This window comes from Dermacentor albipictus, chromosome 1, assembly GCF_038994185.2.
Source record: "Dermacentor albipictus isolate Rhodes 1998 colony chromosome 1, USDA_Dalb.pri_finalv2, whole genome shotgun sequence".
NCBI lineage: Eukaryota > Metazoa > Arthropoda > Arachnida > Ixodida > Ixodidae > Dermacentor > Dermacentor albipictus.
The window spans coordinates 408,522,921-408,542,337 of NC_091821.1; the positions used below are offsets into that span (position 1 = coordinate 408,522,921).

At 47.3% G+C, this 19,417-nt stretch overlaps 1 protein-coding gene across 4 annotated transcripts in view; it reads left to right on the forward strand.

The window, feature by feature from the left end:
- LOC135918181 (adhesion G protein-coupled receptor L3-like) overlaps positions 1 to 19,417 on the forward strand; it is a 127,887-nt gene that overhangs the window by 29,653 nt on the left and 78,817 nt on the right. For all 4 annotated transcript variants that reach the window (XM_070532193.1, XM_070532190.1, XM_070532192.1 and 1 more), the window contains exon 2: positions 13,150 to 13,230. In XM_070532193.1, the coding sequence (XP_070388294.1) occupies positions 13,150 to 13,230 (81 nt within the window). The remainder of the gene's footprint in view (positions 1 to 13,149; positions 13,231 to 19,417) is intronic.

The window sequence follows — 19,417 nt, forward strand, 5'->3', positions numbered from 1 at the left end:
AATGCGAGCGTAGTCATTTGGCGGAGATTTAGCAACACATTTTCTAGAACTATCGTTCACCGCTCTCTCACGGCATGGAGAAGCAGCGTGGTTGGTCTTTAGTGAAAATTTCTATTTATTGCGAATTTTGCGATAGCAATTATATGGACACAACCGTCGAAATATATCTGTCGGTGTTACCGTGAGCTTTCGTATAAAGTCAAGTGCGATAAGATCCTATCCCGCGCCGTTGGCTGTGCGCGTTAAAGGAAGTTTTTGAGGCTGAGCCGGGCTCGATGGGCGCCCCAAGTATCTATAGGAGGTCACGTGATAAAACGCGCGCAAGCCGGGAGAGGGATGCGCTGGTTTAGCACGCTTCTCCTCCTCTAGCCGTTTCTCTAGCCCGGTCTTGCGCCACCCTCGCTCTGTTTTGGTGATAATTTCCGATGGACGCAAAGCTGGGGGGAGGGGGGGGGGGCGCTCAGATAACGCAATTTTGCGGAGACGCTTTGACGGAAGAGGCAGCAGAAGCGTTCGGTCCGCTCTGTTCGCGCCCTTCGTCACGCCAACGCTGTGACAGCGAGTGTTCGCCGTCATTGAGTGAGATCTGTTGTTTGCACGTACGCGCGTGAGCCAGTGCTTCCTAATTTAAGGAGTAAGCGAATGTTTACTGCAGTTTATTCAGCCGATGAAACAACGAACCTTGGTTCGGGCAATAGTTCGTGCAGTGGTTCATGCAGCATTGGGGCGAAACTGCTGTATTTTTGTTTTTATATTTCTAGGGGGTTACAAAGCAGTGTTGCGTACGCTAATATTTGTTTCTGGCCGCGGAATGCAACGCACTGCGGTAGCCCAGTGGCTTTGGTGTTGCGCTCCTGAGCTCGACGCGACGGGTACAACCACAACCGCGGCAGTCACATTCCAACGGGGGCAGAATGCGAAAACGCGCGTAACCGTGCATTCCGTACACGTTAAATAACCCGAGCTGCTAAAAATAAATCTGCAGCTTTCCATTACCGTGCGCCTCATAACAAGATATTGATTTTGGAACTTAAATCTTCAAAATTTAGTTTAAGTCGCGGAATTACATTTACAATCGACACTGTTGACTGCACCTACTGAACTTATCTCTTTGCTGTGCTCTCTTTAGTAGCCAATACTTTTTTTTAGATTTACTTATGGTCAGAATCCAGTGTGACAAATCCAAGTTTTCCTTATCATGGGAATCCAGCTATCGCTTAAGCGTGTGAGGTATCAACAAACATGGTCAAGGAAAATCAATATATAGAGTTCGAAGTAATTGCAGAACATGACAAGGATGAAAGAATGATACACGGCATTACAACCAGGACAGGAACCCGAGGGCCTGCCTAAAACAGAAGAGTTTATCTGGTATTTCTTCTCCTGCATTAAAATCTTTCTCTCGCCAGACTCATCTCGAATATCAGAGGAATGGCGATCTTCCATGACTCTTAGCGTGCTATTGAGAGTCAAACGACCCATGCGGGAATGTTGACTCTTCTTTCTGACTCTACTCGCGCAAAAGTGGGTCTTCGGAAGAAAAAAGAGAGTCAAGTTGCCGTGACTCACTTTTTACTCTCTTTTTTCTTAGAGTGTACCCCACTCAGCATGGAGTAAAGATGGCGGTTCAGGCCTCGGTCCGCGACCGCCTGATCATCCCGCCGCTTCCCAAAAACATGCACCCGACGCACCACGCCGCGAGGCGCAACAAACGAGCCAGAGACCTTCAGAAGAAGTTTGGCAACAACAACGAGGCGGTGTACGTAGACGCTGCGCGATATGAAGGAGAGAAAAGTGCACACGCGATCGCGGTTGTAGACCGCACGGGTAAGTGCCTCGCGAGCGCTACAGTGACCACAGGACACACGGAGGCGGCCGAAGAAGCCGCAATAGCCCTAGCACTGGCCACGGTGCCTAGCGCTGCGATCGTGATCAGCGACTCGCAGGCGGCAATCCGCGGCTTCGCGCGCGGTCGCGTCTCGCGGGAAGCGGTCCGCATACTCCAAATTTGTGACGACGGCGGCTCGTCATCGCCCTCGCAACCCCAAAATTCTACAGTCTTCCTCCTCTGGACCCCGGCACACACCGATGTCCCGCTCGCGGGAAACGAGGCGGCCCACGCCACGGCTCGAGGACTCACACGCCGAGCCGCCGCTGATTATGTGGCCGCCTCCGCCCCCGAGAGCGGGGCATCGGATATGCCGGATCGGGACACTACAACAGAAACACAGCAACAAGAATCACAATGGGCGTGGGGTGATCGCCTGACCACGTTCAGCGATCTCACCCAACACTACAGACTCCAAAGACGCACATTCCCGCCACCACACGACAAGTTAAACAGGAACGAGGCCGTAACCTTACGCTTGCTCCAGACGCACAGCTACCCTAGTCCCGCGGTCCTACATCACTTCTACCCAGGTTTATATCCCACAGATGCCTGTAAAGCTTGCGGACAGCGAGCAACGCTGCGACATATGCTATGGGAATGTGCCGGCAACCACGGTAATGGGACCACATCCGTTCGCGACGCGTCCGTAATCGCGGCCGTTACCACAGTACGGGAAGCCTCGAGCTCGCTTCTCCCCGACGCCGCCCCAGCTGCGGGTCCCGCCGGAGACCTTCTCCATCGGCGCCGCCGCCGCTGGGAGGCGGCTCTCAAAAGTTCAGAGTTGGCAGACCAACTCTGGGCCGTCCGGCAAGCCAAAGATGCCGCCCGAGTCCAAGGACTTGGAGCCGCCACCTGAGGCCACCACAACGAAATTGCCGGCCATTCATTAATAAAGTTTCTTCTCTCTCTCTCTCTCTCTCTTTCAATCCTGACAGTGTTGTTAAGCAAAGCTTTCTTTAACCTTCGTGCACATGATAGTTCAATTGTTACGCAAACTTAAAGTTACGGGAACGTTTGTACAAAAGCACACGCGATTTGAATGTGATTATATACGCACTTCTCTTCAGCCGACTATACCTCAATTTTCTGTTGCCGACTTCACTTTTCTGCAGCTCAACGCTCCTTACTCAATGCATGGGCTGGACCCACATTGTTCACTTTATTTTTTTTCTTTACTGCCCATTAAGCTTCTTCTGTTATGGACTACTCAACTTCTTGCCTTATGTGTTTGTCCATACGGGCACATCGCACCTGCGGTGACGCCATGCCCATTTTTGGTCAGTGCCCAAGATTGGGCGCACACCGAGTGACACGTACCAATTAATAAGTGCCCTAAGTTTTGTCTACTCGGTAAGACAGCATCCGCAAGTAGGGGAAAGAGGAAATGAAAGCTTCGCACGAAAACACTCGTGAAAGAAAAAACGCTCGCGTGGCGTGTTTTGCGTGCGCCCTTTAAAGCGCCCGAGGCAGCCGAAATTAAGCTAAGTCCCTCCGCCACGGCATCGATCCCTTGTATCCCACTGTGCAGATTCGGGTCGTCAAACCCAATAAACACACGAATTTAATTATATCATCTGAACCGATTTGCGATTGATTGTCATAGTCACGCGGACCTCCACGCCCCATGAACTGCGTCACAGAGGTTCGCGAGCTAGCTGCAAATGCGGTGCCTCACCGAAAAGCACCCGTTTTGATATTTGTGCTGTTAAGTAATTCGCAAAAGCAACTATTCTGCCCATCGCACATGTATTTGGAGATTCGCTGTGCGATACGGGCTACTTTTCGTTGGAGTTATACTTTATTTGGCCTATAGATGCTCTATAGGCCAAATAGATGCGACATTCGGAAACGGTTGGCACAAGTCGCACGTGGTCTGCATTGGTGCAGATGTTGACACGCAGGCCCACCATACCCGAGTGATTATGCACATCCGTATTCGTGCCACCCGATGATGCAGGAAGGCTATCGGCCACAATCGCTTGCTAGACAGAGTAGGAAAGGTAATTGCTTGTGGCAGATGGTGATCGCTTACTTCATTTTCAAACGTACCACGTTGTTCAATGTTGGCGCATTAGATTCCACAACGGAACTTTATTTGTTTTGTTTAAAAACTCTCGCAACACAACTAAAATCGCAATGTGTGCGTTACGTCGAATAAAGTGAAGTCTTATGTTACTAGCCAGTTTAGCTTGTTTCAGCCTGAGACTGAAAATATGTTTTACATTCCACTCACTGCCAGGGCCGTGGGATGCGCTGGCATTGGCCAGGGTTAGCGCTAGCGCACAAATATACAAGAAAGTGGATGGGGAGATAGCCTTTGCCGCATGTCAATTAGTAGAGCATCGCACGCGTAATGCAGAAGGCGTAGGTTCGGTTCCCACCGGCGGCAAATTGTCTTTTTCTCCTCTTGCATTTACATTTTTCTTACTTTTCTATATTTTAATTAAAAGAAGAGTTAATTTTTCTTTCGTGTTTTTCTAGCTTTAATTGTCTGTGGGCTTCCTATGGCCGTAATGTATAAAAAAAATGGAGCCACTTGGTTCCATTTATTATTTTTTCTCACAGCCTATTGAGGCAGGCTCGTAGATGCGTGCGAGCGTTTATGCATCACCCATCCCTAATTCCTAAACTGCGTAATACCGTTGTGTACAACTTGCCAAGCCTTAAATCCGGGTGATATTACTTTGGTGCATCGCGGCAGGGACGCTCAAGCGACGAAGGCTGATAGGGTGAAACATGGAAATATATCTGAGTTTTGCTATAAACGTATGCCACACGACATGGTTTTTGATCATGATGTCGGCAAACGCATCTATATACCTGTCTTAAGCGTCGCAAATACATCTACAGTGGTCGGCCAGACACTCAAATACTGATGCTCATTAGTAGTATACATATACACTGCTGTCACCTGTGTACTTCAATTGTTTGCGTCTGAAATATGACAGACACTTTCAAAATGATTTCACATCATACGTACAAATATAGCAGAGCTATAGCATACCAATGCCCTAAGTACACGTGATATTTTCGCTCTTTCAGGTACAGTAGGCTGTTTTCTGCGGATATAAGAGTAAGCTAAAATTCCTTAAAGCAATGCTTGATGTAATTGAATATTTTGTTAGCTTATGAAACTTTTTCCGACCAAATAAAGCTGCCATCATCGCGGATCATATGGTGTCCTGCTATTGAACACAAGGTCGTAGGGTTCGAATGCCGGCCGCGGCAGCCGCATTTCCATGTGGGTGATATGAAAAACGCCCGTGTAGTCAGACTTGAGTACGTGTTAAAGAAGTCCACCATGTAGAAATCAATCCGTAGCTCTCCTCCTCACCCTTTACGACGACGACGATAACAACAACAGTTTCTATAATGGCCCTTGGGTTGCTTTGCGGCGTTAAGGTAAACGTCCTAACTTTATTTAGCTTTTTTCGTCATTATGGAGCAAAGATATGCTTCTTTGCGTAGATCTACTGTACTTTTCTAAGGAGGACCTTAACAACACAAGGAAAAACATTTTATTCGAGACCACGCATCTTGCACATCAATCGTACGGAGCCTAAAAGGATACGGTCATTTTTCTTTTATAATGCGCAAGTTTCCGCGTGGCGTATTTACGGCTATGGGTTTTGCAACAAGTCACGTTTCCAATCATTTGCTGGCTACCACAAGGTCACCATGTAGACTACTGTCTCGTTCGTCAAAGGGAGCCATTCTAAACTCAGTGGTGGCTGCGCCGGATGATAATAAAAAGTGCTGGTACGACACACAGAAAGTAAGCACGATAAGTATGCCACGCACGCTTACAATCCACTTAGCACACAGGTGAGCGCGAACGGGCCCTACAGTGGGCAGCGCGTAAACTTATAATTCATTTCTTCGTGTTGTTTTCAGCGTAATGTTTTAGCCTTGAAATGTCTGTAGATGTTATCAACCTGCGTAAGCTTGATCTTTAACAGTGTTTTGTAGAACGCGATTTCAATTGAGCTTGCAAATTATTTAATGCAAATGCCATTCGGTGTCCTTTACTACGTTGTTACGAAAGTTATTTCGCCACTCCCTGCAACTACTCTGTTTCCGGCGTGTGTGGAAATTTGACAAAACTAAACACCTTTGTGTGATTGTACCAAACCGGTCATGTAATTTGTGTCCGGAGTCGACTGGGCGATCGTGCGCCGGCGTCACTGCCCCTAAATGCATCACGTCATGGAAGAAACAGTGTACCAAGCTAACGACAAAAATATACAGACGAAGTGCTCGTCAAAAACATCGACGGACTTCCTCTACGTAGTCTGCTATGTCAGAAAGGCTTGGCAAAGAGTACAGCAGTGGACGTTATCCTACGAAAGTGCCCGCATCAACACTGTGGTGAAATGATACACCTAAAATTTATCAGCATTGGGCAAAGTACAGAAGCCTTAGGCTAGAGGCAACGCTTCTACAAAGGGGCTAGCCTTCGCCCCAGCTACGGTGCCCTCAAACAGACGCTCTGCAAAGCTAAATTCACTCGCAACTTTCCTACCAGTCTCACCTCCGCCGCCTCTTTCATCAGGACGAACACCGTCCAACAAGCCGGACTCATTGTCTTCTTCGCCTCTGCAGCCAATCTCTCCTTCCCTTCTTTCTTTTCTTCTTCCGTCTGAAGATGTCGTAATGCGGCCTATTGCGCTTCAGTTCCTTCTCCAGGCCACTAACAGCCTGCAAAGTGACATTGAAAGTGCGGATTCTTGAGCTAGGTAACGGCCTGAATACTTTCCCGCCTCGCGTGCCTTCCTACGACCTCTGACACACTTTCCTCAAGGCGATGACGTAAGCGCTGGCCGCTGCGCGAAGCGCGCATGCTCTCTTTCCCTCGCGGTGACTAACGCCGCGCGGTTGGCAAAGACACTCGCTAAGCGTAGTATTTACGGCCCACTTCAGGCTAATGTAGACAAAGACTCCTACGTGGCGCATCCATAGCAGGAACTGACATCCTCGTCGCTAGACGGGATATAGGAAAGATTAAACGAGTTTCTATACGCGGCGTCGCGCGATGAGACATGCATTCTTAATTGATGGCTTGCGAGCCGGAGGTTTGGATTTACTCTCTTTTGTTCGTTTCTGTTTCGCTTTCGCGCAAGATCCAAGCGCTGAATGACTAAGAGTGTTTCCGTCCAGGTATCCGCCACTGTCGTTGGAATCCAAAAGGATTTGCGACGCCACAATACCGCAGTACTTGATGTCAGTCGCCGGCACAAAATTCAGACAGTCCTTCGCGATTCGTTGACGCTCGACAACATAAAAAGACATCCGGTGCGTCAGTGAGGCGTTTTCTTGTATGATTTATTGCGTTGCTAAAAATGGCCCGAGTTCTTGTCGTCTCTCTTTTAACTGAACTAGTTTCAACACATTGCACCCCATGTTTCTATCCTTCGCTCAAGAGATGAGGGAGGGGGGTCTGTTTATTTATAGACTTCTCCTGAATCTGAATGACCACTCATCTTACTGCTGCTGAAATAGTGTAGCGCGGCTAAAAGTGCTTGGCGTGAGTCCAAGACGAAGGCACACGGAAGAAATAACTAACAAAATAACCATATCAAGAACTTGGCTGCTCACCATGTCCCCTATCATGAAACGAAGCCACCATATTGCGCATTTCTGCATCCGTCTTTGTCGAAGGTATTCGTGCTACCAAGAAGCGTTAGCCACTCATATGCGGTTGCCAACTCCACATCATCCTCGTAACGAAGGAAGAACAGGAAAGATCGCGGCTATCTGATCAAAGTCCGAAGTGAACGCATTGGACGTGCCTGATCTCGGTTTCAACGCAAAAAGCGATTGTTTAAGAATACATGTGAAACTTATGCTGATATTTCAGCATCGCTTCACTTCCCGTATTCGACGTAGGCACAGTTTCTCAAGTGGGCCTTATCATTCTTTTCATCTGCATATGCCCCACTTATACCGAGTTAATCGAATGGGAGTATGTGACTTGGAAATTCATGAGTTCACAACTGCTCTCATCTTTGAGTTTCTCTGAAAAAAAGTGCCCCTACAGCAGAAGATTGACTTTCCACACAAGTAATTCCGCCCTCTTTCAAAGCGTCACACTTCGTATTGTGGCCCGGATAGGTCACATGGCTCTTCCGCTAAGATCTGAAAGTGCAAGATCTACAAGTAAGCCTACAGCAGCGACGATGCTTTCGTCAAGATGAGTACCAATAAAGTACAAAATAAGTGTGCCGATTAAGGAATCGATTTTGCTATAGTTACCGCATTCGGAGGTGTTCTTGACTGAGCTAACCATTGAGGCACGTAATGAATTAGACATATCAACAGCTACTTAACCTAAACCCCACCTATGCAAGCCCGAAGTCAACACTGCGCCGCGAGTATAGTAGCGTGAGGCTCCGTTAATGCTTGTAAACGTCTGTGTTTTTTTGTTTTTTTTTTTTTACTTTCACTCGAGGTTCTTTGCTCGAAGTTTTCGCTTTTCCTTGCCAACACGTTGCTCGCTGCGTATGCGCCACCTTCGCCCACATTACGAGCCGGATAAGGATTCATTGGAATGACATCTATCGGGGCTAGAAAGTGAAGAAAACTATCACCATGTAGTTTAAGGAAGCCGCATCTTCGTATTTTAGTAGGGTATGCGCATATGCGGCGTCATCGTTGCCCACTACGTTGCCTGCGTAACCCACAAAAGTACGCAGTGTGCTTCGACGTGCCATTGCCTAGAGCAGACGCGATGCAAATCTTTAGGACTGTTGCTTGGGACACCGCATTCCAACAACGGGATTCCATTCATATTACGTACCACTATTTGCGCTCAGTCGTCCCAGCCACGCAGCTGCGACGATTACCGTGATTCGAGGCAACCTTATCGTGCAGCTGTGCGGCATTGCGTCGCCTTTTCCGTCGCCTGTGCCTTTGCCATCGGAATGGTGGACAGCGCTTGTCGCAATGGTCTTGCGGCTGCGAGGAAACCGTAAAGCTCCGTTTATGTGACTGTCCTTCCTTTAACGATTGAGGTCTTGCCCTTCGCGAAGCCCACCGCTGCTGACACGAAAAGTCGTTGCCGGGGAGCAGCATTTCGGGACCGTGGCCTCGTACTTCAACACAGTCACGAAAGCACTGCCCCTCATACTGACACGCATGTCGACCGGCTTTAGTGATTCCTTCGTCTGGCGGGGACGAGCACTCATGTCTGTGCATGCCCGCATGTATCGCCGCCTGTTGTCGGTATTGCTCGTTTTATATGCCTCACTTCCCTCTATTCCCAATTTATGGTATAGTGGGCAAGGTGAAGTCCTCGGTAAGGTAGGAATCGGTAGTAAGCCAACGTATTAAGGCCTTCTTGGAAATGGAGCTATGCACACGGTCACCGTACATTGATAATATATACGTTCAGAAAAACTCAAATGAGTCGTACGTCACTCGCAGGCAGTCACCGCAAAACATGGCAGTCGAGGGAACGGCTCGCACGGAGTTTGCCCACTTTGTGCGTGGTGTCAACGTCGCCAGAGCCGACATGCCTAAAAAAAATGTCAACAATAAAATGCTTACTTGACCCTGCTGGAGCCCAGATAGGGCTATTGCAGTAGAGAGAGAAAGGGGGCGGGGAAACTGAGATGGAAAATTTAGGGACGTTAACACGTTAGCCCCTGGTCTGGTACCTTGCATTGAGGGAAGGTAAGAAGCGAAAAAAAAACTGAAAGGATAGCGTAGAAATAAACCAAATACGGAAAAAAGAGAGGGGGTGGAGCACGCCAGCGATTATGAAAGTCGCGCTAATAGGCAACTTGGACGTAAAAACTTCGACAACGTTTGACCCATTTCTGTTGTGACGACCGTAGGCTGGCAACCATGCCTACTCCGAAAGTAGCCGGACATAGTGAGGAGCCCATGAAGTCGCGAGTGACCGCCTGCGTGTGCTGTTGCGAGGACAACGGCAATGAATATATTCCATAGCTTTCTCGCTTCTGTTGTCGACACAAGCAGCACATCCGTCATGCGGAAACCAAAGGGCTTTGTAAAATCTGTGCCAAGCCACAGCTAGCAAAACACTGTTGTTTTTGTTATGGCTCCATAAGGACTGTATGGCACCACTCGCAAGCAAGCGAAGTTCTGCTGCTGCATCTGTTTTTGACAACAAGGTCTGTTCATGCACGCCCTTTTCATGAGCTGATCGAGCAGCTTTATCGGCATCCCCCTTGCCCGTTACGCCACAGTTGCTTGGCAACCACTGAAACGTGACGTCATGTCTTTGGTCAACACGTTGAGCTATTGCAGCACTGGGTAAAAAGTTAAAGCTTATTGATTTACGTTTTAAAAAGCTGTGGTCATGGGGGTCCAAGCAACAATGTAATAAATTATACATTGATAGAGTAAGAGAATAGAAGCTGCACTGAAATCGAGTGCAGTTAAAGATGTATTTAATGAAAGGGAACGAACATAGGCGAAGGAGATATGTGGATGAGATAGGTTTAGCTAACAGGTAGAGTCGGTCAAACGAAACGCGATCCCTGAAACGTGCCGTAATTCGTGCAGCGTGCATTACTAAGCAACCCTGTCATGAGATTAGATCACGGAAGCAGTTGAGTTGCTCACTTTTATGACAGAAGCGTGACACGGCCTGGACAACTACAATGACTACGTGGCCACCACGTTTAAATGAGGCTGGCCTATATGTTGTCAAAACATGACTAAAACATTTACGCAGAATCCCCTCTTGGAGTTGTCTAAGTAAGCATAAGCACTGTGCCACTTGCTCCTTTCCACGCAGCCCGTTGTCATTATCAATGTTATGAAACCTGATCAGACCAGTATAAACGACAGTACTGCGGCGAAGCAAACTGCTGCGGACGACGGCACAAGGTGAATTGATGACGCAAGCAAACTTCTGCAGGTGGCGGCATCTGGTGCACTGATGACATTCGAATCATTATAAGCCGTTGTCGCTCTTTAGTGCTTTATCCATCCGCATCGAACCATTATGATTTGTGATCAACCATACTCCGGCGATGGCTGCGTACGGAGCAGACGCGCGGGCCCTCTCTTGAAGGCAATCTGCGATGGGGACAGCGTGCGCCGAGTGCTGATAGCTTTGTGTGGGCTGTGTTCTCGCCGCTTAGTTCGCGTTGAAACGAGAGGCAGCACGAAGATCAATTCGCTCACTGCTGCGGGCCCTATCTTGAAGACGATCGTTTTACGTGACGGACGGACGGACGGATGGATGGATTTGTTTCCTCGTTGGGTAGGCATAGAAATGCTTACGCATTTAATATTCGACACTATATACAGATGGGTCTCCTTGTCGTGTATTTTAACTCCTTACCATAATGGCTTGACTACAATCATTGGCGTATCATGCATCGTTTGTTGTACGTTAACATTGACGCTAAAGTACCGTAATATCCTTAGCCATCGCTTATCCACGAGATATCAGCAACCCCATTTCTGGGAAAATCTCAGTTTGAATATATACATCTAAAGATCATGCAAACCGGAAAAGGAATAAAAAGGAACACTCTATCAAGGATCTTCCGTGCTCTGTAGGGGAACTTGCACGGACGGAAGTGGGCCTTTATTTTTGATGGGCCATGTTTCCCGCGATTGAAGAGAGAAAGAAAACATCTTTAATGAGCCTAAACATGGCTTGATTTGCAGAAGTGGTTCCCTATTCGCTGAAATACATGCGCGGTGTTGGCTGCGACCGCCTTCTCTACCAACATGATCTGGTCCGAGAAGCGGGAGCTAGACAGCAGCGTCTCCGAATGCTCTTGGGGGGTGGGTAGAGAGTAGAGGAAGCAAGACTGGAATTTGATTGCAATCCATAACAATGTGCCGGAATGTTCTCAGCTCTTCGCAGTATTTACACTGTTCGTCATAATGAGTAGGGAACATGAGATGGAGCCTCCTCGGGTGCGGGAAGGTCTTGGTTTGCAACAACCTGAATGTTGTCTCTTGCGTCTTCGTGAGTTGTGGATGCGGTGGTGGGAGTGTTCTGCGGTTGAATCTGTAGTTTTGAGTGATTTATTGGTATGTTGTCAGTCTAGTGAGCTCTTCTGTGTCCTCCAAAGCCTGGTCGATGAGTTCTCGGGCCTTGGAGTGGGCGAGTTCCTTGCCCTCCAGGGAGGCGTGAGCCAGCGACATGTAAACACAGGCTTATAGCAAACATTTTACGAAGCATATGTCGGTTGCTGCTCACTTTCGGTAAATGTTCACCTTTGAATTTTTGTTCACTTTATATAAATGATTTGCCTTCTTCCCACTCTACTCCTTAACGGCGAATTCCGGTGTCTAGGAAGGCTGGCGAAGACTCAGCATGTCACAGTAATATTGCTCGCTCGTGTCGGGGACAAAAATATGCTGTTGCACAACATGAGGTGTCATCACTGTACCTTGTTTCCGTGCATGAAACTGCCAGTAGGAAGTTCACTTCGTCCCAAACACGATTGCTATAAACTATTGCAGCCTGCCATTGCAAATTCCTTCTCCGATATCGACGCAGCGGAAGCTAGAGAGCCTCTTTGTTACGCGTCGCCCTTCAGGCCTCTTTTAAGCACACTTTGGCTAGTGTGCCCCGGCAACAAATCGCGCTGCATTTAGAATCCACGGCAGCGATTCAAGTGTGCACTGTTGAGGACGAGTTGGCTGACGCAAGAATAGAGTACGCCGCCTATTGCAGTTTGCAAGCACCATATTTCAGACAGTGCGTGGCCACATCCTTTCCTGTATAGTGCGCAAGTTACGGGGTGCAGGCCTGGAAACCTAACACCGCTGTTGATCAAACTGAGCGCGCGGAGAACACTACACCGCTGCTTGTTGTAAGCTTCCACTCGGAAGTGCGTCAGCCAGGGCAGGGCCCACCGCAGGCCGTCACGGCGCGGACCAAAGTTTACGCGACGAGCCGCGTGCTGAAGCGGAGGCTGCGTAGCGGTGCCCGTGTGTGCATTTTTCGCATGACGTGCGCAAAAGCGCCAGAGAGACAGCAGGGCCGCTGGATTCGCCGGTGCTGACGCGCTGAGTGAACAGAATCGTGTGGCACAGTGTTTCCCGCACCGCGACGTGCGGTTCAGTGCTCGAGCGCCCTCGAACTTTTTTGCCTTTCATTAGGTTCTGACGCGTTCAAAAGGCTTCGGGGCGACTACTGGCAGCTGTTTGTGATCGCTTGGCTCTGTGAAACAGAAACACGCTCGCGAGTCGTCACGTATTTGCCTACTCGGCAGACAGTGCCTCTGAGATGTTACTCCTGATCTTTGTGCTACTTCTTCCAGTGTTCCTGCTTACCACCAACTCGCCATACACTCCGATTGAGTCAAGCCTCTCGAATCCCCAGCCAAAAAGGGTCAGATGCTGTGAGTATTACACTTCCTGGCTCTATTTTTCCCTAGTGTGGCGTTTTATGAAAAAGCTGTGTGCTCTCTCTCCACTTACGTAATGATTTGAAGACTGAAACTGTCGTCTGAGCGTTTGCAGTGGAATGCTAACCTGTGCGCGAAATAAGCAAAGTGTTTCAATAGTTTATTTAATGCAATTTGGTAAGCGCTCGTGCAAATGCTCTGTTCCAAAGACGTGAGCCAATAGACTTGCATCCTAAGCTCTCGTTTTGTGGTTTCTTTGTCAATAAACACGAACAAGGGTGACATCTCCATGATGCTATCTCACATTCCTTTAATTTTTAGAGATGTTCACCCAGAGTATTGCGCCCTGTGTAATGCGGTAATGACTTAAATGTCATCTCGTATAAATGAGTGATATCTTTGATGATGGCATGAGAGAACAGTGGTGCGGACAAATCAAAGGATCGAGTGTGCGTGCCGGCTGAGTTTCCGAGGGATAAGCTTGACTTCTGTAGCCCTGCTCCACTCTATACTATGTACAAGCCACATCATCATTAGGACAAAAAATTGAAGTAAATGACTATAAAAGGTGTGTGTTGAATTTGAGCTTGTATTGGAACATCATGCTTAAGCTTTTGGCTGTGCCACCCATTGCGGTAGTTCAATGGTTCTGGCGTAGCGCTCCTATGTACGAGGGCGGGGGATTTGACCAAAGCCACGGCAGCCGCATTTCGATGATGCCGAAATGCAAAAACGTCCATGTACCATGCATTGGGTGCACTTGAATAAACCCCAGGTGGTCAAAATTAGTATGGAATCGCCCACTACGGCGTGTCCCGTAATCATAACCTTGTTTCGGCACGTAAAACCCCAGAATTCAACTAATCTGTAATTAATGGTGCTGCCATACGACACCGCTTAGAAATGTCTTCCAGTTCTGGTCTTCGTTACTGTGAATTTTTTTAATATAAATAAGATTCATTCATAAGAAGCGTCAGTGATCATTACTTATGTTTGTTTATATATCGCGTGTAATGTGTGGGTGTATTTATCATGAATTCTGTTCTCGAACATTGAAGATAACCAGATTACGATGTCACACGAGCATCAGGAAAAAAATGTGGAGTAGGGCTTTGCATGCATATTTTTGTTAGTTGTCTTGTACATTAGCTCGATGGAAGGATGCATATTTTCGCAGTAGAAAAAATTACTAAGTACAATGTGCGTTCATATTGTGAGGAGCAGGCACTTCTTCGCAAACGAAAAAAAATTGCAGAACTTCAATTACACATCAAAAATCATAGTTTCGCCGTAAGGGCGAAGCAATAAATGCGATAGCAACATGTATGAATTGAAGTAAACGTAAGCTGACTAGGAACGATCTGTTATGTGCCAGTAGTCCTCCGTTTGAATCTGTTCATCGGACAATTTTTTTATGTTTGTTAATTCAGTTCAACACCTTTCTTAGCGAGCTTACTAGTAGTTTTCCGCATCTGGTATGTTTCAAACCTCTTTCCTGAGCCGATCCCGGAGGTATAGTACAATGCCGCGCCAATAAAATTACATCATTTCCAGGTTTGAGCTCTGGGGCGCTATAACGTAAAACTATTCCAAACTTTTCCATTCCAATTCTGCAATCAGCCCTCCACGATTGGTCAAAACATTTTACACCCATCTCCCCTGCGCCTGTCTGTCACACGACGTCACGACAACCGTATAAACGCCCCATCTGATATGAAATGTTCACACTGATTATGCGTACTTAGACCGGACGAAATAACAAAAATAATTCCTGATCCGACGCCTTTTTGGCCATTAGCGATAAATACATAGTTTGAACGATTCGTATTGGTCAACCGTTTTCGGGCTGCGCCCCCTTCGCTAGTCTGTATGTCGCGCGACGTCACAAAACCGCGAAAACTCAACCCCGTCAAAATGGCGTGTACGCATTCATCATCAGCCTGGTTACGCCCACTGCAGGACAAAGGCCTCTCCCATATTTCTCCAACAACCCCGGTCATGTACTAATTGTGGCCATGCCGTCCCTGCAAATTTCTTAATCTCATCCGCCCACCTAACTTTCTGCCGTCCCCTGCTACGCTTCCCTTCCCTTGGAATCCAGTCCGTAACCCTTAATGACCATCGGTTATCTTCCCTCCTCATTACATGTCCTGCCCATGCCCATTTCTTTTTCTTGATTTCAACTAAGATGTCATTAACTCGCGTTTGTTCCCTCACCCAATCTGCTCTTTTCTTATCCCTTAACGTTACACCTATCATTCTTCTTTCCATAGCTCGTTGCGTCGTCCTCAATTTGAGTAGAACCCTTTTCGTAAGCCTCCAGGTTTCTGCCCCGTAGGTGAGTACTGGTAAGACACAGCTATTGTACACTTTTCTTTTGAGGGATAATGGCAACCTGCTGTTCATGATCTGAGAATGCCTGCCAAACGCACCCCAGCCCGTTCTTATTCTTCTGATTATTTCCGTCTCATGATCCGGATGCGCAGTCACTACCTGCCCTAAGTAGATGTATTCCCTTACGACTTCCAGTGCCTCGCTGCCTATTGTAAACTGCTGTTCTCTTCCGAGACTGTTAAACATTACTTTAGTTTTCTGCAGATTAATTTTTAGACCCACTCTGCTGCTTTGCCTCTCCAGGTCAGTGAGCATGCATTGCAGTTGGTCCCCTGAGTTACTAAGCAAGGCAATATCATCAGCGAATCGCAAGTTACTAAGGTATTCTCCATTAACTTTTATCCCCATTTCTTCCCAATCCAGGTCTCTGAATACCTCCTGTAAACACGCTGTGAATAGCATTGGAGAGATCGTATCTCCCTGCCTGACGCCTTTCTTTATTGGGATTTTGTTGCTTTCTTTATGGAGGACTATGGTGGCTGTGGAGCCGCTATAGATATTTTTCAGTATTTTTACATATGGTTCGTCTACACCCTGATTCCGTAATGCCTCCATGACTGCTGAGATTTCGACAGAATCAAATGCTTTCTCGTAATCAATGAAAGCTATATATAAGTGTTGGTTGTATTCCGCACATTTCTCTATCACCTGATTGATAGTGTGAATATGATCTATTGTTGAGTAGCCTTTACGGAATCCTGCCTGGTCCTTTGCTTGACAGAAGTCTAAGGTGTTCCTGATTCTATTTGCGATTACCTTAGTAAATAGTTTGTAGGCAACGGACAGTAAGCTGGTCGGTCTATAATTTTTCAAGTCTTTGGCGTCCCCTTTCTTATGGATTAGGATTATGTTAGCGTTTTTCCAAGATTCCGGTACGCTCGACGTTATGAGGCATTGCGTATACAGAGTGGCCAGTTTCTCTAGAACAATCTGCCCACCATCCTTCAGTAAATCTGCTGTTACCTGATCCTCCCCAGCTGCCTTCCCCCTTTGCATATCTCCCAAGGCTTTCTTTATTTCTTCCGGCGTTACCTGTGGGATTTCGAATTCCTCTAGACTATTTTCTCTTTCATTATTGTCGTGGGTGGCACTGGTACTGTATAAATCTCTATAGAACTCCTCAGCCACTTGTACTATCTCATCCATATTAGTAATGATATTGCCGGCTTTGTCTCTTAACGCATACATCTGATTCTTGCCAATTCCTAGTTTCTTCTTCACTGTTTTTAGGCTTCCTCCGTTCCTGAGAGCATGTTCAATTCTATCCATATTATACTTCCTTATGTCAGCTGTCTTACGCTTGTTGATTAACTTCGAAAGTTCTGCCAGTTCTGTTCTAGCTGTAGGGTTAGAGGCTTTCATACATTGGCGTTTCTTGATGAGATTTTTCGTCTCCTGCGATAGTTTACTGGTATCCTGCCTAACGGAGTTACCACCGACTTCCATTGCACACTCCTTAATGATGTCCCCAAGATTGTCGTTCATTGCTTCAACACTAAGGTCCTCTTCTTGAGTTAAAGCCGAATACCTGTTCTGAAGCTTGATCTGGAATTCCTCTATTTTCCCTCTTACCGCTAACTCATTGATCGGCTTCTTATGTACCAGTTTCTTCCGTTCCCTTCTCAGGTCTAGGCTAATTCGAGTTCTTACCATCCTGTGGTCACTGCAGCGCACCTTGCCGAGCACGTCCACATTTTGTATGATGCCAGGGTTAGCGCAGAGTATGAAGTCTATTTCATTTCTAGTCTCGCCGTTCGGGCCCCTCCACGTCCACTTTCGGCTATCCCGCTTGCGGAAGAAGGTATTCATTATCCTCATATTGTTCTGTTCCTCAAACTCTACTAATAACTCCCCCCTGATATTCCTAGTGCCTATGCCATATTCCCCAACTGCCTTGTCTCCAGCCTGCTTTTTGCCTACCTTGGCATTAAAGTCACCCATTAGTATAGTGTATTTAGTTTTCACTCTACCCATCGCCGATTCCACGTCTTCATAGAAGCTTTCGACTTCCTGGTCATCATGACTGGATGTAGGGGCGTAGACCTGTACAATTTTCATTTTGTACCTTTTATTGAGTTTCACAACAAGACCTGCCACCCTCTCGTTAATGCTATAGAATTCCTGTATGTTACCAGCTATATTCTTATTAATCAGGAATCCGACGCCTAGTTCCCTTCTCTCTGCTAAGCCCCGGTAGCACAGGACGTGCCCGCTTTTTAGCACTGTATATGCTTCTTTTGGTCTCCTAACTTCACTGAGCCCTATTATATCCCATTTACTGCCCTCTAATTCCTCCAATAGCACTGCTAGACTCGCCTCACTAGATAACGTTCTAGCGTTAAACGTTGCCAGGTTCATATTCCAATGGCGGCCTGTCCGGAGCCAGTGATTCTTAGCACCCTCTGCAGCGTCGCAGGTCTGACCGCCGCCGTGGTCAGTTGCTTCGCAGCTGCTGGGGACTGAGGGCCGGGGTTTGATTGTGTTGTTCATATAGGAGGTTGTGGCCAAGTACTGCACCAGGGTGGCCAATCCTGCTCTGGTGAGGGAGTGCGTTACCGGTTCTGGTCACCGGGATCAGGCCACACTCCAGGCCTATTTATGCAATTTTATCGACACGCGGATTTTTTTTTTAATTCGGTGGAAAATTGCCGGCACCGGGATTCGAACCACGGACCTCTTGCACGCGAGGCGGGTGTTCTACCTCTACGCCAACGTGTACGCATTAAAGGCCTACTAATGTGCCGAACAAAACTGAAATATTTTCTGAATAAACGGAGACTGCCCCGTTCCCAAAGGAATAGAAGATGGCTGTCCGCCGATCGCTGTGGCACTAACTACTTGGAGCTGCCGGGGTGCATGGATTTATTGGTGCACAATCCAAAATTTTGAGTGGCAGTATAACGTAATCGAGCCCTTTCGTCACGTATACTACATCACTCTGTCCACTCTTTGCTGAGAATCCGTTTTAGCGGCATTTTTAAACTTCCGTTGCACGCCGCCGCGATTTTGCACCAGCCAGAGCAAGCTACGTAAGCGGAAGCGGACAAATCGCAGACGCGGCACCGCCCTCCTTATCCGGTTATCTACTTTTACTGTGCTGGCTCGACCCCATCGAAACTCTCTCCACTTGAGCGCGCTCCTCGCCTGTCCTCAGCCAGTTAGATAAGCAAAATTGCTCAATGTAGGCAATGCAACGCTTTGAAAGCAAAAGGAAGTGATATTCTACAAACTAGAAGCGCGTTTGATTGGGCTTTTCAAATACCGCTTCGCGTTAGAGCCCGTTGCTTGCGTCGGTGGTTACGTGAGTTTAACGTCGAGAGATTAGAATCAAAACAGATTGGAACAGCTTTACGTTATAGGGCCTCTGTTATTGTTTCGCACTTTTAATATTTAAGTCTGAGAAGATTTAAGAAAGAAGGCATGCGCTGTCGGTGTTTTGCTTAATAACATTTGTTTGTGGGCTGCCATTCCCAAATTTCTGAGGAATAGTTCTCCCAGCAATGTAAGACATGGGATGCGCAACTTTAATGATAGAGTGGTGTGGCAATATAACTCGCGTATACTGCATGTCATATAGCGTAGCATGACAGGACATATAGCATACATAGAACGAAATATTCATAGATTTGCGCTGTCCACTAAAGCTGTAGACTTTTTAAAGTTCCTGTTAGCTTTATTTAGTTACGTTCCAGCTTGTCACATAATTTTGGTGCAGATTTGTTTTATGTGAAAAGGAGTATCCAGCACCTCCTAAAGGCGCCAACATCTCCTCGATAACATGTAGCAA